At 43.2% G+C, this 27,990-nt stretch overlaps 2 protein-coding genes across 2 annotated transcripts in view; one reads left to right on the top strand and one right to left on the bottom strand.

Annotated features, from left to right (window-relative positions):
• The window catches only part of LOC110221984 (serine protease 27-like), an 85,427-nt gene that overhangs the window by 4,659 nt on the left and 52,778 nt on the right, over nucleotides 1-27,990 (top strand). The gene's annotated exons all lie outside the window — the stretch shown is intronic.
• On the bottom strand, nucleotides 1,393-7,961 carry LOC110221983 (brain-specific serine protease 4-like). Its single transcript, XM_021006764.2, has 6 exons — nucleotides 7,738-7,961; nucleotides 6,673-6,699; nucleotides 5,944-6,106; nucleotides 4,515-4,789; nucleotides 2,186-2,343; nucleotides 1,393-1,617 (listed from the first exon to the last, which is right to left on the bottom strand). Exons 1-6 carry the CDS (start codon nucleotides 7,919-7,921, stop codon nucleotides 1,393-1,395), a joined length of 1,032 nt encoding a protein of 343 aa, XP_020862423.1. The 5' UTR covers nucleotides 7,922-7,961.

Below are 27,990 nucleotides of genomic sequence, written 5' to 3'. Positions count from 1 at the left end.
TCATTCCTCTGAGTCTCAGTTTCTTTCTCTGTCAACTAGGAATAATTATTTTTTTCTACCTGCCTCACAGGGTTATTGCAAGAAAGCACTCTCTAAACTATGAAGTGTTGCATAATTATAATGTATGACAATGATATGGCAATTCCAATGGTGGGGTCTGGGGGGAGGTGGCTGTGAAGGAGCTGTGAAGACCCTGGTTAGGTGTCTGGAAACAAGGCATTAAGGCCTAGAATCTTAGCATCATATAATGTCAGAGCTGAGAAAGTTCTTAGAATGAAGGATGTCAGATAGAAAGGACCTTAGAATATAGAATATCAGAACTGGAAAGGACTTAGATTATTAAATTCTAGAGCTAGAAGAGACCTTAGGACCAAGAATATAGAATTTCAGAGCTGTAAGGGAGTTTAGAACAAAAAAACATAGAATATCAGATTTTGAAGGGACCTTAGAACATACAACACAGAATTCCATAGCTGGAAGAGACCTTAGACTATGGAATGTCAGAGATAGAAAGGATCTTAGAGCAAAGAACATAGAACATCAAATTTCTAAAAGATCTTAGATCATGGAATGTCAGATTTGGAAAGGACCTTAAAACTAATCAAATCTAACATGTTGATTTTAAAGATGAGGAAAATGAATCCTGGAGAAAAAGGAATTTGCCCAAGTTTCTACAATTGGTTGGTGGTGGAACTGAGATTAGAACCCTAGTATAGTCCAACTATGTCCTCTGTTCTATAATATTTCTGGACATTGGGATCTGATGATCTGGATCCTAGGAAAATCTTGGTGGCCTGGGAAGTACCACTTTGAGGATAATGGAAAAGATATTTCTGTTATGGTCAAGATCCATGTCAAGAAAACAGGAAGTTTGGTAGAAGAAAATTCCCAGAATAGGTGAATAAAAAATTTATTGAAATTAGAGGAATAAATAGTAATAGATACATGGAAGTGGTTACAAATAACTACAAAAATCAGTTACATTCAAACGTACGTTTTCTTGAGGACTATATTCTTCTTCCCTCACTCCTCTCTACCCAACCAGGGTGCGAGACTGAGGTAGCTCTGGGTCACCGGCCAGCCGGGATAACACCCAAGAATTCAGGTTCCTCACCCTCTACCCGTCCCCTGTTTTCTCTCAAGGTGCTGGGGGAGGTGGGGAGAGAGGGTGCCTAACCCCAAAGGGAGATGGTATAGGCCCAGTGGAAAGCTAATTGGCAGCAGAGCTGTGGCATGAAGCTAGGCCTCTGAGCTCTGCCACCCTTCAGAGGTAGGTCATGTGTTTAGTGGGAAAAACTGCAACATGAAGTCAAAGACCCAGGTGTCTAGCTGACCCTGCAGCTGGCTCCCAGATCCCACCTTCCACCCCTAGGAGGACTGCAGCCTGTAATCTCACACACCCCTCCGACCCCCAAGCCTGAAGTCATTGGTGTCTCCATGTGGCTGTCCTCGGAACTGTGCCCCTTGCACTACCCTTCGGATCCACGCCTGGTGGGCAGTGAGGCTAATGTAGACCCCAGGCCGGTTGCGCTCAGCACATCCCTCTCCCCAGCTGATGATGCCAGCAAGAAGCCAGGACTCATTCACTTGGCACATCAGGGGGCCCCCTGAGTCACCCTGCAGGGATGGAAAAAAGTTACATACATTTAGAAGGCGAAAGGAGGACCAGCCACCTCCAGGGTAGGACCTAGTGTAAGCTGAGTATAACAGGCCATCATAATGCCTGGCTTTGGGGTGAGCAAGTTGGGCCCAGTTAGCTGACACCTTTTCTTCCCTCAACCCCAACTGACCTTTCTGGTCTCTTAATACACTAACTCCCCTTTATGGATTTTATGGCATAGCCAAACTGGCATGCCGTGGTCAGGTAGCCTCTTGCCCCTGAGTTGACATAACGTGGGGGCTCAGGAGGCTAATGCAGGTTTTGCTGGCTGCTAAGAATAGAGCAGCTTGGGAGATATGTCTATAATTGCTCTTGAGAGAGAAATCTGATTGCCTCTTGGGTTGTCATGCCCAGGGGAGTAAGGCAGGCAACAGAGGCCAATGAGCAGAAGTACCACCAGATTCTTGGGAGAATTCTTTATCTCTGGGTACAATGGCACCATCCAGCTGGGTCTGGGGTTGGGGTGGGGGAGAAGATGGCTCCCTCTAGAGTGGACCAATCACCCAACCCAGGGACAGAGCTTACCAGGCAGGCATCCTTCTTGCCTTCCAGGTAGCCAGCACACAGCATATCTGAGGTGATGGCCCCCTGTCCAGCACCCTGCCAGTAGAGGTGGCTGCATGTCTCAGAAGAGATGATGGGAACTTTCAACTTCTGTAAGGTCTGGGGATATGGCAGGGCAACTAAGTGGGAGAAAGGGGAAAGGAAAGAGGGAGTCAGGCTCAGAGATAACCACTCCCTCTCAGTCTTCTCCATACCCAGGGGCCTCCCAGAAGCCCTTTCTTTTCCCCATCTGTATCAGGACAATAAGAAGTGGTCCACACTCATTCCTCAGTACCAGGGTCAGCACCAGGGTCTCTACCTCAGGATCTTATCACTGATGGTTAAGTGAAGACAACTTTAGAGTTTTAAGGATATACCCAATGCTGCAGATGCCCCATTTTAGACTCAGAACCTTAAACCTCTTGACTTATCTATTTCTTTCTGTTGTCTCAGTTTTTTTTTTTCTGTTTGGTTTGCTTCCTTTATCTGTCTCTGGACCTGACTTTCTTTTCTTCTGTGTCTTTCAGTCTGTATCCATATCTCTTCCTGGGCAGCTGCTACCAGGTGGATTGTGTTTAGATTCTAGCCTTTTGTTCAGTTCACTGAAGGACTCCTACATTGACTTAATTTGATGGAGAGAGAATGCAAAACCATGACATACAGAGATGGTCTGCCTTGATAACACAAGACTTAGAAGGAATATGATGGCTGTTTTCAAATACAGGAAGGACTGTCATGGGCAGGGGTGGGAGTGGGGGAAAGATTAGACTTAAATGATTTGGCCCTAAAGACCGGAACAGCAGCTAGGTGGTACAGTGGATAGAGTGCTGGGCCTGAAGTTAGGAAGACCTGAGTTCAAATCCTGCCTCAGACACCTATTAGCTGTGTGACCCTGGGCAAGTCACTTAACCTCGTTTGCCTCAGTTTTGTCATTTGTTAAAATGAGCTGAAGAAGGAAAAGGCAAACCACTCCAGTATCTGTACAAGAAAAGGGGGTCACAAATAGTCAGATATGACTAAAAAGTGATTAAATGATAGCAAAAAGACCAGACTCAGAAAGAATGAGTAGTGTTCTGTCCATTCTTGGAGACCTTTAAGTAGGTGCAAGTTTGACTGTAATTTAGACCAAAAGGCCTGTAAGATGCCTTCTAGATAAAACATTCGATCATTTTGCTATAACACCATTTAAAAACAGGGATATAAAGTAGGTTTTCCACATTTTTGCTTCTCTGAACCTGAGGCAGCCTGGTTAAACAAGGCTACTTCCCACGAATCCCCCAGGAGAGGCATGGAGAGGGAGAAAAATAGAAGCATCTAGAATGACTGGATGATAAGCTCAGGCCCTAGACAATTGTAAAATTTTCCACTGTAAAACTGTCCTGAGCCTAACTATTGCTGGCCACTCAGCATCGCCCTACTATTGTGGGAAGGGCTGGTTTCCTAGGACTAGGACTTTTCCTACCTCCCTATCTCTGGACCAGAACCAATACTGAAACCCACATTTGAGTGAAATGAATCAGAACATGTCTCCTCACTTCCTTTTTGTGTGTGTCTGGCCCAGTGGCTTTGAATACTTTCAACAAACTCTGTACTTAGGTCAGCTGAGGGTGAAGCTCTCTGGTCCTCGAAATCTTGGCATTCTGGCAGTGATGAAGTCTGTCTCTGCTTCTCTATCTCATCGTCTTTCACATCATCTCGGAGTGGGAAATATCCTAATTTGCTCCCCTGCTTGAAGCACAAACCACTTCTAGGATATCTCCAACAAGCAGTCATCTCAAGTTCCCTTGAAGACCTTCAGGGCTGAGAAGCCTCCTACATCCCTCACCTCGAGGTAGCCCCATTCCATTTTTGGACAATTGTCATTGTTGGGGAAGTTTTCCCTGATATTCAGTTAAAATCTTCTCTGTAACTTCCACCTTTTGCTCCCAGTCCTGCTCTCTTAGGCCAAGAAGAATGAGTATAAATCTTTTTCCACAGGGCAGTCCTCAAAATACTTGAGGGCAACTATCATGTTCTCTCCAAGTCTTCTCATACATTCCCAGTAGTCTAAGTACTCTCATATGGGTGCTAGGGCCCTTGATCTCCTATTTCACCTTCCCTGGGTAAGCTCCAAATTGTCAAAGTCCTTTTTCTAATGAAGTCCAGAATTAAACCCTGCCCTAGATAACAGTGTGACCAAGGCAGGGAAGTGCAGTTTTGGAACTTTCTCCCCACTCTGTTTGTCTCTGCCTCCACGCATCCAGAGCTCCCTCTAGAAGCTTCTCTTTTCTCCTTCTTTGAGGGTATGTGGGTGTTTCATGGGGCCTCTTACCTCCATCTCCAGTGCTACCCCAGCCAGCAATCCAGCAGGAAGTACCAGGAAGGAGCTTCACCGTGCTGTCAGGCAAACAGATGGGCAGGATATGCTCAGAGAATTTGATGGAGTGATCAAGGCGTACCAGGGCGATGTCCCCCTGGTTGCTGTCCTTCCAGGTGTAGATAGGGTGGGGCAGTACCCAGGCCACGCCCACTTGTGTGGCCCGAGGGCCGGGGTTTCCCAGCTGCCAGGCCCCCAGGAGCACTGAAAATTGAGATGGCTCCACGGAACTGGAAAACAGAGAAATAGCTGGTTCAAGACTACTTGGGACAGGACGCCTGGGTTCTTGGTGATGGGAGAGAGGTCTGGGGACAGGATACCTGGGTTCTTAAGGAGAACAAGAAGACAAAATTCCTAATTCTCAGAGAGATGAAAGAGGACTAAGATTAGGAAAACCTTCAAGCAATTAAAGCCTTAGAAGAGTAGAATGAGCTGCCTCCGTGGTGTTCTTCCTCACTAGAAGTCTTTAAGAGAAAGCAGGATGACTGCTGGTCAGGAATGGTGTAGAGAGGATGTTGGTCAGGTACCAGCTGCTCTATGTCTCCCAGCCTCCGTTCCATATGGAAGCAGTATATGCTGAGGTTCTAAGAGTATACATGTCTGGGGGCACAAGATGCTTGGGTTTTAAGAAGGAAGGAGGGACAAGAAATGTGGTTCCTAGGGGAAAGAGATAGGGGACAGCATGCCAGGGTAGGGAAGAAGCAGTGTAGGATAATGAAAAAAAAAAATCCCTGGATTTGGAGTTAAAGGCCATGAGTATATCTCAAGTATGTTCCTTGCTATCTGCGTGACATTGGGCAAGTCATTTAACCTCTGTATGTCTTAAGTTCCTCATCTTTAAAATGAGGGAATTGGGCCAGATGATCTCGAAGGTGTCTTCTAGCTGTAGTTGGGGAGAATAAGGAGGCAAGATACTTGGGTTCTAGGGCAAAAAGGCACAGGAAACAGGATGCCTGGATTCTAGGAAGAAGAGGTCTAGGTGACAAGACTCGGGTTCTGAGAGAAGGTAGAGGAACAAAGTGGGTGGGTTCTAGGATAGATAGATCTGGGGCCCAGGATGCTTATGAAGAGTTAGATAGCATAGTGGATAGTATACTGTATTTAAAGTGAGGAAGACCTGAATTCAAATCCGGTCTTGAACACAAGTCACTTAACTCCTCAGCTTCAGCTTCTTCCTCTGTGAAAAGAGGATAATAATAGCATCTAATTCTGAGGGGTTGTTATGAGAACCAAGTTGAATAAAGTAAAATTGCAAAGCCCTTACAAATCTTAAAGTGCTAAAAAAAAGGCTAGCTTTTATAATAGTTATTATTATTTATCAGGAAGAGGAGAGATCTGTCTGGTTTCTGGGAGAGGAGAGGAAAGTTGTGAGAGAAAAACATACTCCTTGAAGCAATGGGCAGCTGTGACTACCCATCTGTTGGTGATCAGGGAGCCTGCACAGTGGTGAGTTCCATTCTTCTGGATACTGACGATCCATGGCCATTCAGCCTCCATGGCATTCTCCCCCCCTACGATTCGGTTTAGCTGCTGGGGTTTCCCACAGGCTGGAGGGAAAAAGGGAAGTTAGAACTCCTTTCTCTTCACTAGCTACCCTTCCCTAACCTCCATCTTCCATCCTTCTCTCTTGGCTTTTCTTGATCTCTTCCATCCTATAATGAGAACCCCTTCTCTTCCTTAGAGGAAGCTGGGTGTCTCGCAGTGGATAGAGCACTGAGTCAAGAAGGCTTGAGTTCAAATCTGGTCTCAGTCACTTACTTGCTGTGTGACTCTGGACAAGTCGCTTAACCTCAGTTTGCCTTAGTTTTCTTAACTGCAAAATGGGGATAATAATAACATCTACCTCACAGAATTTTTGTGAGAATCAAATTAGAAGATATGTGTATAGCATTTAGCATGCTGCCTGACAGATGGAAGGTACTACGTAAATACTTATTCTCTTTCTTTCTCTCCCCTCCCCATTCCCCTGCCATTATCATCTTCCTCTTTTCTTTTTCTACATTTTCACTTTTCTCAAACTTTTTTGACCCTTCAACCTGATCTGCTATCTCCATCTACTTCTTCCTTTCCTTCCCTCCCCATTCATGGGGTTGCCCCAGTATTTCCTACTCACCTGGCATCTCACCAGCTTCTGGAGTGACTAGTAGGAAAAAAAGGAAAAGGTCAGGATGCTTGAACAGAAGTGGGCCAGTAGCTCTAAATCCATCATACTGTTCCAAAGACCTGCTCATGCCCATGCTCCTCCCTTTTCTGAGAAGCCCCTTGGGTCCCAGAGGGTAAGAATCCTCTGGGAGACATTGCCTGGAGGCTAAAAGGCACACACCCTTGTTCTCCTATACCTCTGACTGCACCTCCAAGCATGCCTCTGTCCATACTGCCCTCTACCTACCAGAACTTTCCATCTATGTGTTGTTCAGCTCATCATTGTAGGCTCTCTGCAAGGATTCAGAGATGGATGCAAGGGGAGTCAGATTATAAGAACCATCCCTTGTTACCTTCTTCCCATGTCTGAGCCTCCAGTGGAGACTTCCCTTAACACGCAATGTCCCTTTTCAGAATCTCCACCCTCTCCTGGATGGAAGTTAGGGCAAGGACAAGATGAGAGAAGAGAGTGGGAGCTCTGTGAAAATGGAATAAAAAGGAATAGAGGGGTGGTACAGAAAGGTAGATAGGTCAAAACAGACAGAGACATTGACAGATTCATTGGCTCATAAGATGTCACAGTTGGAAGGGACCCAAGGAGGGGAAGTGTCTCACTCAAGGTCACACATTGAGTCAACAGCAGAGCCAGGACTAAAAGCCAGGGCTTCTGATTTCTTGTCTAAGGCTGCAAACACACATAAAAGAGACAGAATTAGAGCTGCAAAGTATAACAAGACACTGAGCTGCGAAGACAGAAAAGAATGAAAACAGACACCAGAGTGGAAACAGAACAAGAGAAATAAAAGTAAAAGAGAAGAAAAAAACAGGAGCAGAGAAGAGGGAGAGAAAGATAAGAGTAAAAGGAACTGAGAGATAGCTAGGAATGGGAAGCAGAGGTAGAAGGCTATAGAGCTGGAGCTAGGGCTTTCTAGGGAAAAAGAGGAAAACACACTGCAGAAGAGAGGAGGGACATGAGATAGGAGAGGCCAGAGAGAAGTGGCAAGTCCAGCCAAGGGAACTCACCTTAATAACTCACCTGAATGGAGCAGGAGCATCAAACAGGCCAAGAACCTGAACCAGCTCCAGCAGTAACTGGAGAATCCCATGGTCAGTGAGGAAGAAGGGCTCAGGGCCCTGGGACCAAGATGATAGAAGGTGTGCGTTCCAGGGAGAAAGACTGAGTGTGAGGCCTGGCTTTCAGGCCTAAGGTTTTTATCCATGGGGAGGGTGGAATGCTGTTAGACCAGCTGACTCAGTGTACTCTTGGTTAAGGCCCTGTCCCAAGGCTGTGGGTCATTAATATGGCCTTGGGCAGAACCAGTTTCCTCCACCTGCCTCAGGCCCATGGAATGGTTGGCTTTGGGGCAAGCTCCCTGGCTTTGAGGAGGAAGAGGGAGAGAGGAAAAGCAAAAGACAAAAAAAATTAAAGTTAGAACCTTAGAATCCAGAAGGTCAGAGTAGGACAGGACCATAGATAGTAAGACATAAAAAGTCAGAGCTGGAAGGAACCTTAGGACCCAAGGCCTTGAAATCCAAAATATTAATCCTAAAAGAAGCCTTTCCTGATCCCCCTTAACGCTAGTGCCTTCACTGGGTTGATTATCTCTAATTTATCTTTTGTACACATACACATACACATGCATACATGCATACATACATACACATATATGCATGAATGTATACATATATATGCATATCTTGTTTGTGCGTGGTTGTTCTTATGTTGTCTCCCTGGTTAGGCTGTGAGCTCTTTGAGAGAAAAGAATGTTTTCTGTCTTATATTGCTTGGCATAGTGCCTGTCACACAGTAGGCACTTAATAAAAATAATAACTAGTGTGTGGATATATATATATATGTATATATATATATATATATGTATATATATATATGTATATATATATGTATATATATATGTATATATATATATATATATATATATATATGCACACACACATACATTCTTTAAGGTTTACAAAGTACTTTATAAATATCTCATTTTATTCTCACAACAACCATGGGAGGTGAGGCCAATTATTATCCCCATTTTACATATGGAGAAACGGAGGCCAACAGAATTAAATGACTTACTCACATTGCTAGTAAATGTCCTAGGCTGGGACTGAGATCAGATCTTCCTCACTCTAGGTTTAGGGCTCTATCCACTGCACCACCTAGCTACCTCACAGTGCTTAATAAATGTTTGCTGACCTGATTTGAGAAAAAAGTTTAGAGGTCATCTAGTTCAAAGGTTTTTTAACCTTTCTTGTGTCATGGATTTCTTTGGCAATCTAGTCAAGCCTATGGATTTCTTCTCAGAGTAATGTTCTTAGATGCATAAAAGAAAACAGGATTACAAATGAAACCAATTATATTAAAATGCTTATCAAAATCTTTTTTAAAAATATTCATAGATCCTAGATTAAGAACCCCCTAATCTAGGCCAACACCCCATTTTAGGAAAGAGGAAACTGAGTGTCAGAGAGAAAAGGTCTTGCCAACATTCGGCCAAGTGTTTAGTGGCAGATGGGGCCAGAACTTGGCCAGATTTATCATTGGAAGAGCCTTCAATGATCCTTCTAGTCAAACATCCTAATTTTATAGATGGACATACTGAGGCCCAGAATGGTGAAGTGGTTTGGCCCATGGCCCATGTTACCATAGATAGAATCACAGATCTAGAGCTGAAAGTGACTCTAGAGGATATCTATGTGAACTTCCTCAATGTACAGGTAAGGAAACTGAAGTCTAGAAAGTAGAAGTGATTTGCTCAAGGTCACATAGGTCATAAGCATAAAGGGCAGGATTTGAACCCAGGTCCTGTGACTCTATAGCCAATAGTCTTTCCATCATAGCATAGTAAGTCAAAGTAGATCAGGGAGAGTGTCTCCTAGCTCTGTGGATATACCTTACCATAGTGTCTCCCAGCAGATGATGAGAACCGTGTTAGCTCTGATCCTGGTCTGAGCTCTCACTGTATACAGGGAAGATTCAGGGAAGGGGGTGCTAGGGAGGTTCCCTAGGCCTAGAAAAAGTGGTGATCCAGCAGAGGCTGGAGGGCAGATGGTTGAATCTAGAAATCACAGGATCTTTGAGTTGGGAGGGATCTCAGAGACTTTCTAGTTCAACCTGTACTTGAACAAGAATTCACCCTACAAGCTACCTAAGGAACGGCCACCCAGCTTTTGCTTGTCTAATAAGGGAATACCACTCCCTACCCCAGGCAATTCATGGCAGTTTGGGATAGCTCTAATCCTTCGGAAGGTTTTCCTTATTATCAAATCTAGGTCTATCTTTACAATTTCTACCAATTGTTCCTAAGGCTGACCTGTATGAACCAAGCAAAACAAGTCAAATCCCTTTGAAGACAAGTATCATGTTCCATGCTAAATCTTCTCTAGGCTAAACATCCCCAGTTCCTTCAGTCAATCAGTCAACAAACATTGGTTAAGTTCTCACTTTGTGCCAGGCACTGTGTTAAGCGTTAGGGTTACAAAGGAAGGCAAAAGTATGGTCCCTGCCCTCAAGAAGCCCATGTTCTAATGGGGGAGACAAACCACTATGTACATACACAGTAAGTGGGAATTGATCTCAGACAAAGGTCTACAACAGAAGGTACGAACCAAACTCGGTGTTGAGCCATTAACTCTGTAGCATGATCTTAAAACCCTTTTTCCTGGTTGTCCTCCTCTAGAAACTCTCCAGATCATCAATGTCCTTTCCAAAAGGTGATGACCTTTTTTGGACCTTGCAAATACCAAGAAACCAAGACACAGTCTTTGGGGATGGAATAAAAGCTCCTGAGGGAAAGGACTGTTTCATTTTTGTCTTTATATCTCCATTACTTGGAATGGTGTCTGGAACATAGTAGGCACTTAATGCTTGATTGATTGATCCTATCACCATCCCAAGTTCCCTAAATTCAGCCTAAGATGGCATTTGATTTTTTTTATCTGACACACATTACACTTTCAATTCATAATGAGCTCTGAATTCCACTAGGAAAAAAAAACAACCCAGATCTTTTTCATTTGGATTTCTGTCTAGTCGTGCCTCCCCTAACTTATGCTTGTGAAGTTGATTTTTTGAACCCAAGTGTAAGACTTTGCATTTATCCATATTAAATTTAACCTTACTAGATTTGGCCTCATATTCTAGCCTGAATCAATCCTTTTAGATCTTTCCTTTGTTATACAATATATTAACTATCCCTGATAGCTTTGTGCCACCTATAGGCATATCAAAGGAGAAAGATTCAAGAGCCATGAAGTAGGGTCTAAAGAATAGGAGGCCTTGGTTGCAGGAACAGAACAGGGACGTGTGTGTGTGTGTGTGTGTGTGTGTGTGTGTGTGTGTGTGTGTGTGTGTGTGTGTGTATGGGTAAGGAGTGATGGCTTCTGAGATAGAGGGAGGAGGTGGGATAAGGGTAGGCCCCCTGGCCTCTAACGGCCCCTTAGCCTTTGGTGGCCAGAGTCCTGGGTGACTCAGTCACAGTGGCCCTGACCCAACCCTTAGCTCTGGAATCCCGTTAGCCCACTTCCCGGAAAGCTGTGATTCAGGTCCCCCAGCTTCCAAAACTCAGCCCAGAGGAGGGAAGCCAGGGCCACCTCCTGGTTGGCAGCATGCCTTCTCCAGGGTCTGGACACCTTCCCAGAAGTGGCCCAACTGGTCTGCTTCCTGTTGTTATTGCTCTTGGAGTGCAGGGGTGGAGCTTGGGCCAATCATCTGCCAGGCTCTGAGGAGTCACCTGTTCCTCAGCCTCTTAGAGTGGGAGGGGGAGTGGGAGAAGAGACTAAGAAGTTATGATAAGAGCCAGAAACTAAGGGGGATGGGGGGGGCAGTGAACCTAGGGGCAGTGAACCTAGGCGCAGTGAGGAAAGATGTAGGCAAGGCCCAGACAGCAACGATGCCTCCGCTGTGGGAGCTATGAGGTGGACATGGGGAAATAAGCGTTTCTATAGCACCTAGTACGTGCCAGGTGCTGTGCTGAGCACTTTACAAATATTACCTCATTTTTATCCTCACTACAGCTCTGGGACGTAGGTGCTGCGATTATCCCCATTTTATAGAGACTTTGACAAACAGAGGTTAAGTGACTTGCCCAGGGTCACATCGTAAGTGTCTGAAATGGATTTGAACTCAGATCTTCATGACTCCAGGCGCAGTGCTCTATCCACTTGCCCAGCAGCAGCCTCTAAGCTGTGGTTTGGAAAGTTTGAGTGTGGAATTAGAGAGCAGAGATTGGGGGCTGGGAGGGAAGGGAAAATTAGAAGCCCCTTCCCCACTTTGGACTTCAGTCTAGGAGAAGCAGCCATGATATAGGAGAAAGGTTGTTATATAGTAGGAAATTCCTTGTTCACTGGCCAAGGAATCAGGAGACTTGGGCTTAATTAAGCCACTAACTTCCTGTATGACCTTGGGCAAGTCACTTCCCATCTTTGGTCTTAATCTTCCCCCTCTGTCAGATGAAAGGATTGAGCTCCATTTCTAAGGGCCCTTCCCAGCACTAAGGTTCTAAGATTTCTCATTCGCTGCAAAACACATCCCTCCAGGGGTCAAAGGGCTTACTTGTTATGATCTCATTAGTATGACCTCAGTGCTAATCAGTGAGGAGGAAGGAAGGGACATAATTAGGGAGAAACTGGGGGTGGTTTGGACTTTGTGTTGTGTCTGCTGTGAGCTCAAGCGGGAGGTTTTTTCCCCAATAGGGTTTACCAGTAACCAGTCAGCTGTGACCAAATGGGTGGGAGAAACTTATGGTAAAGTTTGTGGCAGGATCTGTTCTTTGACTAACTTTTCCCACACTCGGGCAGCAGCCCTTCCCCCTTCTCAGACAGGCAGATGGACAGACGGACAGAGAGCAAACTTTGCCAGCAAAGAGGGAAAAAGAAAGCCATTACATTCTCTTAAAGTTTGTCCCCCAGAAGCCTGCTTTCTGCACCCACACTTGAACCAAAGAGCACTGGAATTCAAAGTGAGGCAACCTCCCAGGTTTCAAATCCTGAGGACCTTGGACAGATCTCTCATTTCTTTGTGTAGCAGTTTCCTCATCTGTAAAATTTCCACAATAATACTAGCACTGCCTACCCCATGGGGTTATTATGAAAATGAGATCACATAGATAAACTCTTGGGAACCATGAGCTAAAACAAACAAACAAAAAGGTAAAAAAGAAATTCTGCCACTAGCTTGCTGTGTAAAGTTGTGCAAGCCCCTAGCTAGGCCTCAGTTTCCTTCCCTATGAGAAAATTGGACTGAATGCTTTTTACAATCTCTTCCAGATCCAACATTTTCTGTTCCCTTCCAGAAATTCAAGTGTTTGCCAACCCCACCACCTCCACCAGAATCCCCAGGGCCCTACCCCACTCCTAGCCCCAATGTCTCCCTCCTGCTCATAAGCCTAAGTAACTCCTCTCCCTATCAGGCCTTCCTTCCACATTCTAGGCAAACTAAAGTGGGGAAGAGTGAGGCAGGCATCTCCCCTGAAATGGAGAAGATTCTGGGGTGGAACAGCCTTGAAACAATAGCCAAGGAGCCTTGCCCAAAGGAGTGGTAGAGGGGAGGAAGATAGGAGGATGCCCAGAAATAGTTTAAAAGGGTAGGAGGGAACTGTGGAGGAAATTCTCAGAAGCAACCTGGGGTAATTACCCTGGGAGACCATTCCTCAAATCCCAAGGGGGAATGGGAGAGGCTGAAGGGAGACCGAGCGAGAGAGACCAAGGTATCTTATCCCCCAGCCTAACTGGGGAAAGGAAGATCCCCTTTCCACCAACCCTCGAGGTATTAGTGTGCTAGAAGTGACTGTCCTGCTGGAGGGGCAGTGAGGGCCTTTCCTACAGATCCAGACCTGGTCCAGGATTCCAGATAGATATGGCAAGATGTTTCCAAGTAGCAGAGGAAGAAAGTAAATCAATAAGCCTTTCCCCCTAGCATGGCACCTCTCCACATTTTTAAACCTTTAAGTACTTTAAGCTTGGGGGGAGTTGTTAGAATTATTTTCATCACTGTCTACAAAGCACTTCCTCTACATGATAGAATCCTCACCAATTAAATGTCCTGTAGACCCTAATTTGACAGGTGAGATAAAAGACTCAGAGAAGGGAAATGATTGGTCCAAGGTCACATGGTGGCAGAGCCCCAGGGCTCACACTGTGGCTCTAGACTCCTAGTCTAAGGCTTTTTCTAATCATTAATAATAACAGAGCAGAGGTTGAATTGGACAATGGGAATTACCCCCAGGGAGTGTAGGCCCTGAGTTCTGCTGGAAACCTCGGGAGGATTCCAGGGATGTGGTATTTCAACACTTGGGCCTTTTGGGGTTGATGAACTTCCTGGCTGCTTCTGGCCATAGAGTCACTTAGCAGTGAAAGGATTTTATGCAGAAAACCCTTGCAGATCATTGGAGAGCAGGGCACTGCACTAGTTTATAGGATAGATAGCTCCTAGCTGCCTCTGTCTTCTTTTGACCCTTCAGATGGCATTAGACAACTCCAAGACTTCCAGCATCATGGTGACCACTTCCACTGACAGCTTACATAGGGAGACTCCACTAGGTCCCTAGACACCCTTTGCTCCCTTTTCTGAGTAGGTGAGCAACCATCATCAGCTCTGAAGTAGACGTGGCCAGGCTTATAGGTGACATCCCCGATCTGGACCGCAGAGGGCCCTTAGTGGAAAAGGAAGAGCAGTGTGAGCCTTAGCAGTGTCTCCTTTAATGTGAGAATAATAATGATGATCAGATGATAATAAGAGGGACAAGTTCACAATGATAATTCACATATTTTATTCAACTGCACTATAGTCTGTAGAACATTAAGCTTACAAAAAGGAAGAAAGCAGCCTGTCCCAGCACTATTTCTATGTGAACTCCACCAAACTAGAATGAAAAGAACAAAACAATAGTGATAATAATAAATGCTTTTATTTTATTCATTTTTAAAAATAAATTTTAATTGATATCTTTGGGTTTTGTATCACATTTCTCAATTAACACCTCCTTTCTCCATGCCCTATAACAAAGAAGATAAAAGAGGGGGGTGGAGTTTAGCAAAACTAATTAATATATTGACATTATATTCAGTTTTCCACACCCATATTCCTTCCACATAAGCAAGGAATTATTATTCTAATTACAATAATTTTTCTTATTCTCAAGGGCTCTCATTTTCATAATGCCAAAAGGTTTACAAAGTTCTTTCCTTACAACTATAAAAGAAAACAAAAGGCAAATAAAAGATGATACTTGTTCTTGAGTACTTCACAATCTAATTGGGAATGGGGTAAGACCCAGATTTATACAGACAACGAGAAACACATAAGAATATGATCAGCGCATGGGAGGAGGATAAAGAGTAATTAGATGGGATGAGACAGAGATAGAGAGATAGAGATGGGAGGATTCTGGAAAGGCTTCATGGAGTAGGTAGCATTTGAGCCAGGCCTACAAGAATAAGTAAGTGGGGGGCAGCTAGGTGGTGCAACGGATAGAGCACCAGCCCTGAAGTCAGGAGGACCTGAGTTCAAATCTGGTCTCAGACCAAACACTTGACACTTACTAGCTGTGTGACCCTGGACAAGTCACTTAACCCCAATTGCCTGGAAAAAAAAAGAATAAGTAAGTGGTTGATAGGTTGCTGCTGCTGCTTTGTCCCTCGTTCTCGACTATGACATCAGGAAGGTGATGCTGTGATGTGCAGGTGAATTGGATTGAAGTGAGGGAGGCTGTGCAAAGTCACCAACTCACTTTCACCTCCGGAGCCATCTGGGTCCAGTAGCAAGATAAGATCAGGACGACTGGAAATGGCCCCAGATGCAGTGGGGATCCTTGGCCTTTTCAAGCTAAGGTCCTTAACAGGTCTCAGTTTGACTAAGGCAAAGCCCAGTCGATAAGTATCTCCACAAAGAGAACTAGAGGCAAGGGCTTATAGCCTTGGGGGTCTTTTCTCCTGGAAATTCAGCAGCCCCAACTATAAAGCATTGGGCTTCCCATTGCAACAGAACACTGGACAGAGAAAACCCCACTTTATGTCCTACCCCAATGTATGAGAAGACTTAGGGCTGGGAGGAACTTTAGAGATTATCTAATCTAATCTCTTCATTTTACAGCTGGGGAAGTTGAGGCACAGAAAGCTAAATTGATTTGCTCAAATGCACACGGGAAATACATACTGGAGCTAGGATTCAAACTCAGGTCCTCTTCTTCCTACAATAAAAAGACTATGTTGTCTGATCAAGAATGAAACTCCTTATCTTCACCTTTTGAAAAATATCTGGGTGTGATTTTACATGTATGATCATTATCATATGGCTTGCCTTCTCAATGGGGGGAGGAGTTAGAGAGAGGGAGAGAATTTGGACCTCAAAAAAATTTTTTAAATGTTAAAAATAAATAAGTAATGATATTTTTAAATGGCTAGGGTCAAAATGTATAACTTGTCTGAATAATAAAACCAGGCATTTATGTGGTACTTCAGAGTTTACAAAGCACTTGGTATACATTATTTAATTTGAGCCTCACACAGCATCTCTATGAAGTAAGTACTAAAGAATTATTATTCTCATTCCATTTTAGATGAGGTTTATAGACAGATAAAGAAGCTGGGGCTCAGAGATACTTACTCATTGTCACATATCTATTCAGTATCAGAGACAGGATTTGAACACAGATTAACAGAGAGCAAATAATTTAGATGGTAAAAAAAATTCACTATCTTTGAAGCCAAACTAAAACAGGACCTCCTCCATGAAACCTCTTCTGATACCCCTTAATTGGTAATTTCCTTTCCCCTTTGACCTCATGTAGCACTTTTTTTGGGGGCCTAGATAGTTATCTGTGTTTGTGTCTTATTTTGCCCTCCCTACCCCCAACACATACTACTAGACTGTTCCATGAGGGCAGACATACTTTGATTTTCTCTTAAGTACCTAGTCTGGCACTCTATGCAGCAAACATTTAATAAATGTCTGTTGAATGAATGAATAAACCATCAAATGAATGAATGAACTGAGATGTTTTGATCAAAGAAGAGAAGACTTAGAAGAGACATGATTACTACGTTCAGATATCTGAAGGATATTTATCAGGACAAAAAGATATTAGACTTTTTTTGTGTTCCTCTGGCAAGCAGAACCAAGATCTGAAACCAGAAAGTCATGGGAAGATACATCTGGGCTCAACAAATGGGATCAACAATTGGGTTGTCCCCAAAATGGAGTGGAGTTCTTCAGAGGGTCATGCATTTCCTATCAGTGGAGGTAGGATGACAGTTCATTGGGGATATTACATTATGGGAGTCTTGCTTGGGTATATATTGGTAGGCATGACCTTGGAGGTCCCTACCAACCCTGAGATCCTGTGAGTCTATGATTCTACTCAGCTCCCATGCCCTGGGAAAGGATCTAGTAAAACAAATTCACACCAAGGTGTTATTGACTATATTTGTGTGTGTGTGTGTGTGTGTGTGTGTGTGTGTGTGTGTGTATATATATATATATATATATACAGAGAGAGATAGCTAACATTTATATAGCATTTTAGGCTATTACAAAGCACATTTCACAAAGCAGAGATTGGCCAGGGTCACACAGCAAGTTAGTGATAGAGTTGGGCCAGGAAGGAAAGGAAGGAGCCAGGGTGTGTGGGGGTAAAGGGCATGCTGGGTAATTATAGTGCTATGGTCAGCGCCCTGAGAGTCATAGGCTTGGAGGGACCTCATAGGTCATCCAGTTCAGCTTTCTATCTCCAGGAAGCTTTGCTCTAGTTGCCCTCGAATAAATAAAGGTAGACAAATGAGCGCTATGATATGGTAGAGCAGAACAAGCTTGGTACCAGAAGTCAGAAGAGCTGAGTTCTAGTCCTCATCCTGTCACTTATTTATGAGTTTAGTCATGTGGGTCTCAGTTTCCTCATCCACACAATGAGGGTCTTGGACTGGATAATGTCCCTTTCAGTTTTAACAGTCTCTTCTAAGGTTCCTTTGGGTTCTAATATTCTAAGTTCCCTTCATGATCTAACATTCTTTGTCCTGACATCTTTTTTAATTATGGTGTTCTGTCGTCTATGGTGAGGGAGACACTATCTGTCTCATCACAATACATGGCCTCATGCCCAAGAGAATTTAGACAACAGGTGGAAAGTGATGCTGTGGCCACACTTTCTTTCTGCTGTTGTGCTTGTTTTTGTAGAATTTTGTGGCTTGGTTAGGCAGTAGCGTGAATGTTAGGAGATCAGTAAAACTGTTTGCTATTGTGTAAGGTTTGAGCATCTCTGAGCCCAGGGAGATGGGACCTGGGCTTTTGGACCCAACCTCAGAATAAGAGTGGGGATCCCTACGTTCTAGTCCTGGCACTGCCATTACTATCTGTGAGACATCATACCAGTCACTTCTATAGCCCTTATTGGTCAAATGAGAATCATCACCCTTGGACTGTCTACCTCACAGGGTTACTGTGAAGCTCCAATGAGATGATGATTGTCTATGCATTTTGTAAATCATGAGGCATTGTATAAATGTCAGCTGTCAGAGAACACAAAATATTAGACCTGGGAGAGCCATTAGACCGAAGAATGTCCAAGCTAGATGAGACCTTGGAATTCATCTCACCCAGTCCCATCATTGTATAGATCAGGAAATCAGGGCCCAGAGAGGAGGGGTGACTTCTCAAAAGTCACACAGCAAGTTAGTGGCAGGCCCTAGACTAGGCTCTCTGGACTCCCAGTGCCTGGCACTTCTCCTGTCACCCAGGTTGGTGCAGCAAGCTCATGATACAGATGGAACTTGAGCCAAGAACTCCTGGAACCCAATTCATGGCTCTTTCCACTAAACAGCATTGTCTCCACCTACCATATTGCCATTATACTCCTTAGGGCTCCATTTTCCTCCTCTATAAAACAGGTGATAACCCTGGCATGGCCCCCTTCACAAGGCTCTTGTAATAAAGACATGGTATAATAGGTGTAAAAAGATTTTCAAAGGTATTCAGTGCTATTCAAAGGTAGGGTTTCATTATGGGGAAGCATTCCTGGGAAGCCTTTACAGTAGGACTAATGGTACAACATAAGTCACAGGGAATTTCTGTGACCCTAATGATTTCTTTTGATACAGCTTCCTGGTTGACCTGGTTAATAATTAAAGTTCCCTCACAGCAATTTCTTGTCAACCTCATCCAATATTTCTTAACCCTTCCCATCTGGAGGGAGGTTCCTCCATCTGACCAAATTTCCTTTCGCTCATTTGGACACGCTTTCTCTTGCTCTGCTATCTGAGAAAATTGAGTCATAGGTCACCCTCCCTCCTATCCTCACTTTTTATGTTCCAGAAGACTATAGAGCAAAAAGCCATTAAAGGTTGAAGGGAACTCAGAACATGGAACACAGAAAGTCAGAACTAGAAGGAATCTTTAAATGTAGAATTTCAGAACTGCAAGAGGCTTTGGAACACAGAATATTAGAACTGAAAAGGACCATCTTCTCAGATCATGAAGCCTAGATGGGAAAAAGGCTCACCTAAGATCATTAGTCATTAAGGTTTCCTCTTCATAACTTGAAGATCCTTTGGATACTTAAAGGGCTGCGCTGTGGAAGAGGAATTTGACTTGCCCTGATTGGCTCCAGAAAACAGAACTAGGAGCATTAGGGAATGACAAAGAAGCAGGTTTAAGTTTGTTGAAAGGAAAAACTTCCTTAAAATTTCATTGTTTTTGTCTAGTCATTCCAGTTGTGTCCAACTTTTTGTGACCCTATTTGGGGTTTTCTTGGCAAAGATACTACAGTGGTTGGCTATTTCCCTCTCTAGCTTATTTTACAGATGAGGAAACTGAGGCAAACAGGGTTATATGACTTGCCAGGGTCACATAGCTAGAAGTGTCCAAGGCCAGATTTGAATTCAGGTTTTCCTGACTCCAGACCTGGCACTCTATCCACTTCACCATCTAGCTGCTGTCCAAAAATACACTGGGCCCAGTAAGAGTTCTTCCAAGCATGGATAGATGGTGTAGAGGAAAGTCTTTGTCAGGTGTGGATTGGACAAGATGGTCACTAAGGTCCCTTCCGACTCTAAGATTATGTAGTTCTTTGTGGGATTATGTAATTCACCACCACACCACATCCAAAGTCTCCAAACTCAAGCACCCCAATTCCTTCCCTTTCTTCATAGATTCTGGCTATAAAGCTTCTTCTCTAGTAGTAATTCTGATGTGCAGTGACTACGTATCTACTATGCCCCAAGCTGCATGGCTTCTACCATGAGAGGCACAGTGGAAAAGACCTAGCCAAGTTCAAGTCCCACTTCTGAAACACATTGACTTCATGACCCTGCTGCAGTCATTTAGCCTTTAAGTGCCTCAGGCAACTCTCTAGGACTATAAGTTTCAGAGAAGATTCTTCGTCATGGGAGCTCTTTTTACTCATAAGATCATAGTACTATTTTAAAAAATGTGCCAGGCAGTTACTGTTGTTTCTTCATGACTCCATTTTGGGGTTTTGTGGCTTGCCACTTCCTTCTCTAGCTCATTTTACATATGAGGAAACTGAGGCAAACAGGATCACACAGCTAGTAAGTGTCTGATGTCAGATTTGACTTATGAAAAGTCTTCCTGACTCTAGACCAGCACTCTATCCACTGCCACCTGGCTGCTTGAAACTAAATATTAGATATACAAAGACAAAAAAAAATAATGCCTGCCCTCAAGAAGCTTACATTTGTAACAGGGCTCTGGTACATCCACAAAATGGTTCTACAACATTGCTAATGATCATTCTCCTGGGAGAGCTGTGATAATGTGGAACAGAAATGCCTTGGAGAGACTGTGGAGTCCATGTAGACATTTTGTAACTGGTTCCGGTCTGTTAACCAGGTGGTTGGGAGAAGCCTTTTCTAATTAGCTGCATAGTCAGAACTGGGGATGTCTCAGAAAGACGTGAGTCAACCTTATCCTGGTTTCTTTGCCTCCTCTTCAGTTGCACTCTAATGGTTGGACTCCTTCAATGACAGCATCCCAGGAGAGACAATGTTGTAAGAGGAGAGGACTCCAGCAGTAAATATACCTTTGTGAATGCTAATTGATGTTAAGTGATTAAAGGGAACTGGAGTGATGTGGAGGTAGCCTACCTGGCTCAGAGAGGGTGAGCCAGAGAGCCTACTTGGTACACATTCTCCTGGGAAGTGTGCTACATTTGGGAGCCAAAGACCTTGATTCAAATCCCTCCTTTGCTACTTATTACCTGGGTGATGTTGGGCAAGTCGTTAAACTTCTATGGTCTTAGTTTCCTTGTCTATAAAATGAGGAAGTTGGATTAGTTGAGTTCTAAGGTTCCTTCCAGCTCTAAATGCACGTTCCAGACTCAGAAGGTGAAATTTTAGCTAACAGAGCACAGAATTGGAAAAGACCTGAAAGACTAGATCTAACTCCCCCATTTTACATGTAGAGAAACTGAGGCTCCAGTAAAGGAAGAGACTTACCCCAAAAAAAGACCTGGTAGTTGATCCCGGATCTCCTTACTACATCCATGTGCTATCTATAGCAGCTGGTCCAGAGCAAACTATATCTGCACAATGATTTCTGGAGTCATATAATTGCAGAGGATTAAAGCTGAAAGAGACCTAAGAAATCACCTTATTCATAAGCTAGGAAAGTGATGAAATTGTTCACACCTATGTTGTAAGGGGAGAGGCCTTGGGTCCATCAAGGTCTCATTCCTTGCCCTCTGTATTTGTTCTTTCCCAATCTAAGTAAAGGGATTGGAACCTTCAGTCTTGTGGCATTCAAGAGACAGAGCACCCAGGCTGCCTTACAAACCCATGACCAGATTCTACAGGCAGTTCAGTATTGCTGTCTAGAGGAATAAGGACATATACTTCAAGTAGGGCAAAGAAAAAGGGAAAGATTCCATGTGCAATAGCAGCACTCTTTATAGTAGTAAAAAAAAAACTGGAAAGAAAGTGGGTGTCCATCGATTTGAGAATGGCTGAATAAATTGTAATATAGAAATTTAATGGAATATTATTATACAGTTTGAAAAAATGAATATGAGAAATTCAGAGAAACTTGAGAAGACTTTGTGAACTGAGTGAAGCAGAACCAAGAGAAAAGCAACATATAGTGACCATGATAAAGTAAAGGAAAACAATACTAAAAGATATTAGAATTCAGATTGATGAAATGACTGATCAATTCCAAGGAATGAATGAATAAAGCATTTATTAAGTACTTACTATGTGCAAAGCATTATGCTAAGTGCTGGGGATGCAAATAGGAAGTAAAACAGTTCCTTCTCTCAAAGAGCTCACATTCTAATGGAGGAGACAACATATAAAGAAGGCTTTAGCTACAAATCAGATGCAAGAGTCCTACAGTCCTTGGAATACCACAAAGCAGACATTAATGCTTTAATGTTTAACATTATTATTTAATATCACTACTCCTAGGGCTTCTAGGTTTAGGGTCCTTGACTGTCCCCAGCAGGATCTAAAGGGAGATGGCTGTCGAGGCAGTGATTCGAACTGCCTGGCACACACTGACTGTCTCTCCCCCAGAATGCCCTGCTGCCTCAGATAGGCTGGCTTGCCTACCCTGTGTGTGGTGGTTGGTTGGAAGTTATTGGAGATGGCTGGCCCCCTCTGTACAAAGAGTTACTTCCCTGGCAGATGGCTAGGCTGGAATGAGCACCAGAGATCTGGGAGGTACTGCAACTCCCAGGGCTTTTGTGACTACCTGCTTGGTAGTAGCAGGTGGTCAGCAGCTGTTGCTGGTGGTGATGAGGAAGGTGAGCCCTTTCTTCACAGTGATTTCTCCTCTCCATGATGGATATGGGGATTGGGCTAGAAGAAGATCTAGTGGTTTGAGGGACACCACTATTCCCAAGACTTTGGAGCTGTCCCCATCAGAATCTAAAGGGAGATGGTGGCCTAGATGGTGGTGGTGATGGTGGTTTGACTTGCCTGGTACATTCTGCCTTCTGCTCTTCATCAGGGTACCTTGCTGATGAATTTAAGAAAGTTGGTTGACCTTAAGAAAAATCACTTAGCCTCTGGAAGATTCAGTTTTCACATTCGCAAAATGAGAAATCTGGACTAGATGATCTCCAAAGCTCTTTCTAGTTAGTTCTAAATCTGTTGCCCAATGACATTATGAAATAACATATATTCTAGTAAGCATAAAGTAGTGCTTATAAGATTTGAAAACTGGAGCTTTGGTTTCTTGATAGCTGAAAATAAATTGATCTAGAGAGGACCAAACAAAGGAAAATTAGTAATGAAATAAAAAGGTCATTGTAATCAAGAAATGATAAAGTACATACTCTTTGTACCTATTTTTCTTTCCTGCTCCTTTCTCTACTGCATTTTATTTTATACATATATGTATACATATACATCATACATACATATATACATATATATATATATATATATATCATACATACATACATACATAGAGATATATAGAATGTGTCCCAAAAGGCTTGATGGTAAAACATTCCTCTCTCAGTAAAAAGACGATAGACTACAGGTGTGGAATGAGACATACGTTGTCAGATATGGTTAATATATTGGTTTGTTTTGCTTAATTTTACTTTAAGTATTAGGACATGATAGCAATATTTTTTAAATCATCAATAAAACCTTTTTAAAAATCATCTAATTCAAGCTCCTCACTTTATAGGGCAAAAAAACCTTGAGCATGAGAGAGGAGAAACTGATTTTTTTAGTACCGCTCCTTCAGTCTTTACAGGATGATTCTTATTAATGATGAGCACCAGAGTTTGTCACATGGCTGATTCAGTTTCAGCTATGGTCCACTAGTCTTTTCTTTGTTTGTTTCTTTGATTATTCCTTGTGGTACGGTTTGGGTCCCTAAATGGAAGGCCCAAAATGTATTCCAATCAAGTTTCATCCTTTAAAAAAAAAAGACTTTGTAAAATGTCATCTAAAAATTTTTTAACGTTTCCCAATTAGCTATTTATTTCCTCTCTCTCATACCCCCTCAATTGAACAAAAAGAAAAGAAAAAGAAAACCCTCATAAAAATATTATGTCAAGCAAAACAAATTCCCACATCAGCTATAACCAAAAATGTGTCTCTTGTCCCTCATTTTAAGTCCATCATCTATTAAAGACCTTTAAAAAAAATTCACTAGATAAATTTCAGTCCAGGTGTCACCCCCTAACCCTGATCCGTGTTGATGACCTTCCTGAGCATACTTTCAAGCCCAGAATTGGATTGGGAGTCCAAAATCATGGTCTCCAACTTTAACCCTGCCCCTTATCAGCACCAAGGCCAGGGGTAAAACTGGGAGCCAGGAGCTGGATCAGCACCAGAGTTGAAGGAGAACACAGAGCCGTTCAAAGTTAAATTGTCCTTTGTGGCTATTGTGAACTCATAGGGCAGCATTTAAAGGAAAGATTCCAAGAAGGTGTCCCACTTTGTTACAGCAGTTTGGGGACTTACAGGCTTTCACTGAAGAAGTGGATGAGCTAGTGATGCTAAAAATAGCTAGTCTTTCATATGAATATGTTTTAACTCACAAAAGAAAAGGCATAAGGTCTAACTTAAGACACCTAGGGGATGATGGCAGAGCAAGGAAAAGGGGGATTCTGGGCAAAGGATATATTTGAGTCTCAGTTACTAGAGATGACCAGTTGCTAGGCCTTGGGTAGAGCAATCTTAGGGCCTCAACAGGAAGATCAAGGTGGGCCAATGGTACTCAAAGAGGCTACTCTGTACTATCATAACTGAGTACAAAACGTGAGATGCCTTTGTCACGTCACGTACAGGGGCAACTCGATGATGAGGGTGAGGGCCAGGAATTTATCGGAAAGAGTGAGGTTTCTATCAGGCGTGTCTGATGGTCTCTTGCCTCTAATATCACAGGCAGGCAGCCACCAGGGAAAGTCAAGAGGGGGCCCCTTCTTCACTATCAACCATGGCTTAGAAGTCACCAGAGGAGAAGATTTTGGCATGGAAGATCCCAGATAAAGAGCAGGGTGAGGAGAAGAGGGGGTATCTCAAGCAGAAGCAGCCTGCCATGCATATGAGCTTTACAGATCTCAGAGTCTCCCCCACCCTAAACCAGAGATTTTTTTTTCAAAATACTAGAGAGGAGAAAACAAAATGCTCACTGCTAGGAGTAATAGAAGAGTAGGCTGCTACTGTGTAGCCTCCTGGCAAACTCAGTTGCTTGCAGAGTGAGATAGATCTAGGTGAGTTTCCAGGATTCAAGAAAGATGGGGTTGCATTATTTGGTGCCCCAAGGAGTCATTATGTGTGTGTGTGTGTGTGTTTAGGCCTTGGGCATTTTGTGTGCTGTAATCTACATGCTATCACTCCATTGGCTGGGGACAGAGCAGAAAGGTATCATTCTTCCTCTAAGGTTAATAAGACTTCCTAAGACAGCGCTGGTTGCTTCTTCTATACAGTAACTGATACTCTGTCCTGTCAACAGTGGAGCATGCTTGAGAGCCCCAGATATAGCATGACCTTGGGCAAGTCTTTTCCTCTCTCAAGAGCTCAGTTTTCCCATCTATAAAATTATATAGTTAGACTAATTCAGGGGTCCTTAACCCAGGATTTGTGAATTTTCTTTCAATAAAAAAAATACTTTGATCACTGCATTTCAATATTACTAGTTTCCTTTTTAATCCTATGTATTTTGTTTTATGGATTTGAAAACATTATCCTGAGTTTCCTCATATGAATGGGCATGATAATAGTCTGATAGTACTCATCTCACAAGGTTGTTGTGAGGTTCAAATGAACAATTTCCTTAAAGCACTTTGCAAACTTTGAGGTATTATATAAAGAGGGGGCAGCATGGCATAGTGGATAGAGCACTGGCCTTGATGTCAGGAAGATGTGAATTCGAATTATTCCCTGTGGCCACAGGAAAAACACTGAACTTTTCAATGCCCCAAGTAACTCTCTAAGACCATAAATTATACAGATGCCAATCTGCATTAGTAGTGGGAGTTCATACACTGAGAGTTCCCTAAAGCAATGATATCAGTCAGTCAGTCATTAAATATTTATTAAGTGTCTTCTGTATACTAGGTGGCACAGTGGATAAAGCACTGGGCCTGGAATTAGAAAGACCTGAGAGCAGATCTGGCCTCAGACTTACTAGCTGTATGACCCTGACCCTTGGAAAGTCACTTAACCCTGTTTGCCTCAATTTCCTCATCTGTAAAATGAGCTGGAGAGGGAAATGGCTAATTGCTGCAGTATCTTTGCCTCGAAAACACCCACAAAAGGGGTCACAAAGAGTCAGACATGACTGAAAAATAACAACAACACGTACTAGGCACTGTGCTAAGCACTGGAATACAAAGGCAGACCCTGCCCTTAAAGAACTGACAGTCTGGGGGCAGCTAGGTGGCACAGTGGATAGAGCACCAGCCCTGAAGTCAGGAGGACCTGAGCTCAAATCCAGCCTCAGACCACACTTGACACTTACTAGCTGTGTGACCCTGGGCAAGTCACTTAACCCCAGTTGCCTAAAAAAAAAAACTGATAGTCTAATGAGGACTCATGAGTCCATAAACAAATGGCAGTTTTATTATGAGTATCTTGCCTGCTATGCACACAGCACTGTTGTTAGCAATAGGAAGACGTAAACATTTTAGATATGATAGATGTTGCCTTCATGGAACTTATGATCTAGTAAGTGGTTAAATCACCAACACAGCTCTAATACGTAGATAGTATTATACAAGAAGTGCATTAGAAATCTGCAGAATTTAGATGATGCTAGCCCTGCCTTCATGGAACTTATGGTCTAATATGTGGATAAGGTATATACATAGACAACTATGCCATACAATGTTACACAATAAATGCATTAGAGAGTTGCAAAATAAAATACCTTGTGGGGTCTGCATGGAGAGGCCATATTGCTGAACAGGGAAATTAACTCCTTTATAGTTTGTAAAGTACTTTTCTCCCAACACCAGGTCAAGATAGATAACGCCAGGCTTATTATGCCCATTTTATAGCTGAGTAAACTGCAGCTAAGAGACACTGAGGGACATGTCAAGGTCACAAAGCCAGTAAATGCTAGAACTGAGACTCAAAGCAATGTCTTCTAACACTAAGGCAAGCCCTCTTTCTTCTGTGTCTTGCTACCTCTTCAAATCCTCAAAACGTAATTCAATTTATCAGGCATTAACTAAGAAGATAATTTGTACATGGCCCTGTGCTGGAAGCTGGAGATATAAAAATAAGAATGATGCAGTCTTGCCACCACACTACCCTCAATCTTTCAGTCCATTAGGGAGGGTAAAAACCAGTCTAGGCAGAGCAGAGATTCAAAGAAAGAGTGCTAAGAAAAATTTGATGGGGAAGAGATCATTTTCAGAAGGGAGAGTTCATCCAGTTTGGTCTGCACCAGTAAGAGAGACCAGTCTGTCAATCAACTACCAGTTATTAAGTACCTACTATGTGCCAGGTACAGTACTAAGTGCTGGAGATAGAAAGAAAGGCAGAAGACAGTCTCTGTTCTCAAGGAGCTCACAGTCTAATGCAGGAGACAATGTACAAACAACTATGTGTGTATCTATGTATGTATGTAGATACAACATAAAATGTAGGCAATCTCAGAAGGAAGGCACTAAGATTCAGGGGGAACAGCAAAAGTTTCTTGCAGAAGGCAGGGTTTCAACTTGGGCTTGAAGGAAGCCAAGGAACAGGTGATGAGGAGGAGCATTCCAGGTATGGGGAACAGCCAGTGAAAACACTCAGAGTTGGGAGATAGAGTACGTCATGTATGAGGAACAGCAAAGATTCCATAGGTGTTAGGAGCACGTGCCACTGGAAAAGCCAAGGAAGGCAGTCCTGGGATGGGAGGGGTCATCCACAATGCAGAAAATCTCACTCCCCTTGCTGAGCAGCCACAATATCTGAGAGAACTACATGCTTCATTCTCACCACTTGCTAGTTTTTCATTATTCTTTCACAAACATTTCTTGAATAACAGCTCATGCTTGGTTCTCCAAGAGATACAGAGATGATACCTCAACCATAATCACAGACACACACACACACACACACACACACACATTTAGACACAGCATTTTTCAGGTTACAAAACACCTTCAAATCCATTATTCCATTTGATTCTAAGGACATCCCCTTGAGGAAGAAAGCACAATAATTTCCTCAAGTTTACATACCAAGTTAGTAGCAGTCACAGGATTTGAGTTCATGTCTCCTGACTCCCAAACTAGGGTTCTTTCTACCAAATATGATTGTCTCTTGATAGAATGGAATCAGTTGAACAATAAGCATTCATTGAGAGGCAGCT

This window comes from Phascolarctos cinereus, unplaced genomic scaffold (genome assembly GCF_003287225.1).
Source record: "Phascolarctos cinereus isolate Bilbo 61053 unplaced genomic scaffold, phaCin_HiC Scaffold_4;HRSCAF=312, whole genome shotgun sequence".
Classification (NCBI taxonomy): domain Eukaryota; kingdom Metazoa; phylum Chordata; class Mammalia; order Diprotodontia; family Phascolarctidae; genus Phascolarctos; species Phascolarctos cinereus.
Note: the sequence above shows the minus strand (reverse complement) of the source record. Positions and strands in the feature narration are given on the sequence as shown.

Bases quoted from the DNA above. Each gene is read 5' to 3' on its own strand.
- LOC110221983 (XM_021006764.2), bottom strand. From the start codon at position 7,921: ATGGATAAAAACCTTAGGCCTGAAAGCCAGGCCTCACACTCAGTCTTT. The intron at 6,107-6,672 runs GTGAGTAGGAAA...TTTTCCCTCCAG, and splicing joins AGAAGCTGGTGAGATGCCAG to CCTGTGGGAAACCCCAGCAG. The intron at 2,344-4,514 runs GTAAGAGGCCCC...TCTCCCACTTAG, and splicing joins GGGTAGCACTGGAGATGGAG to TTGCCCTGCCATATCCCCAG.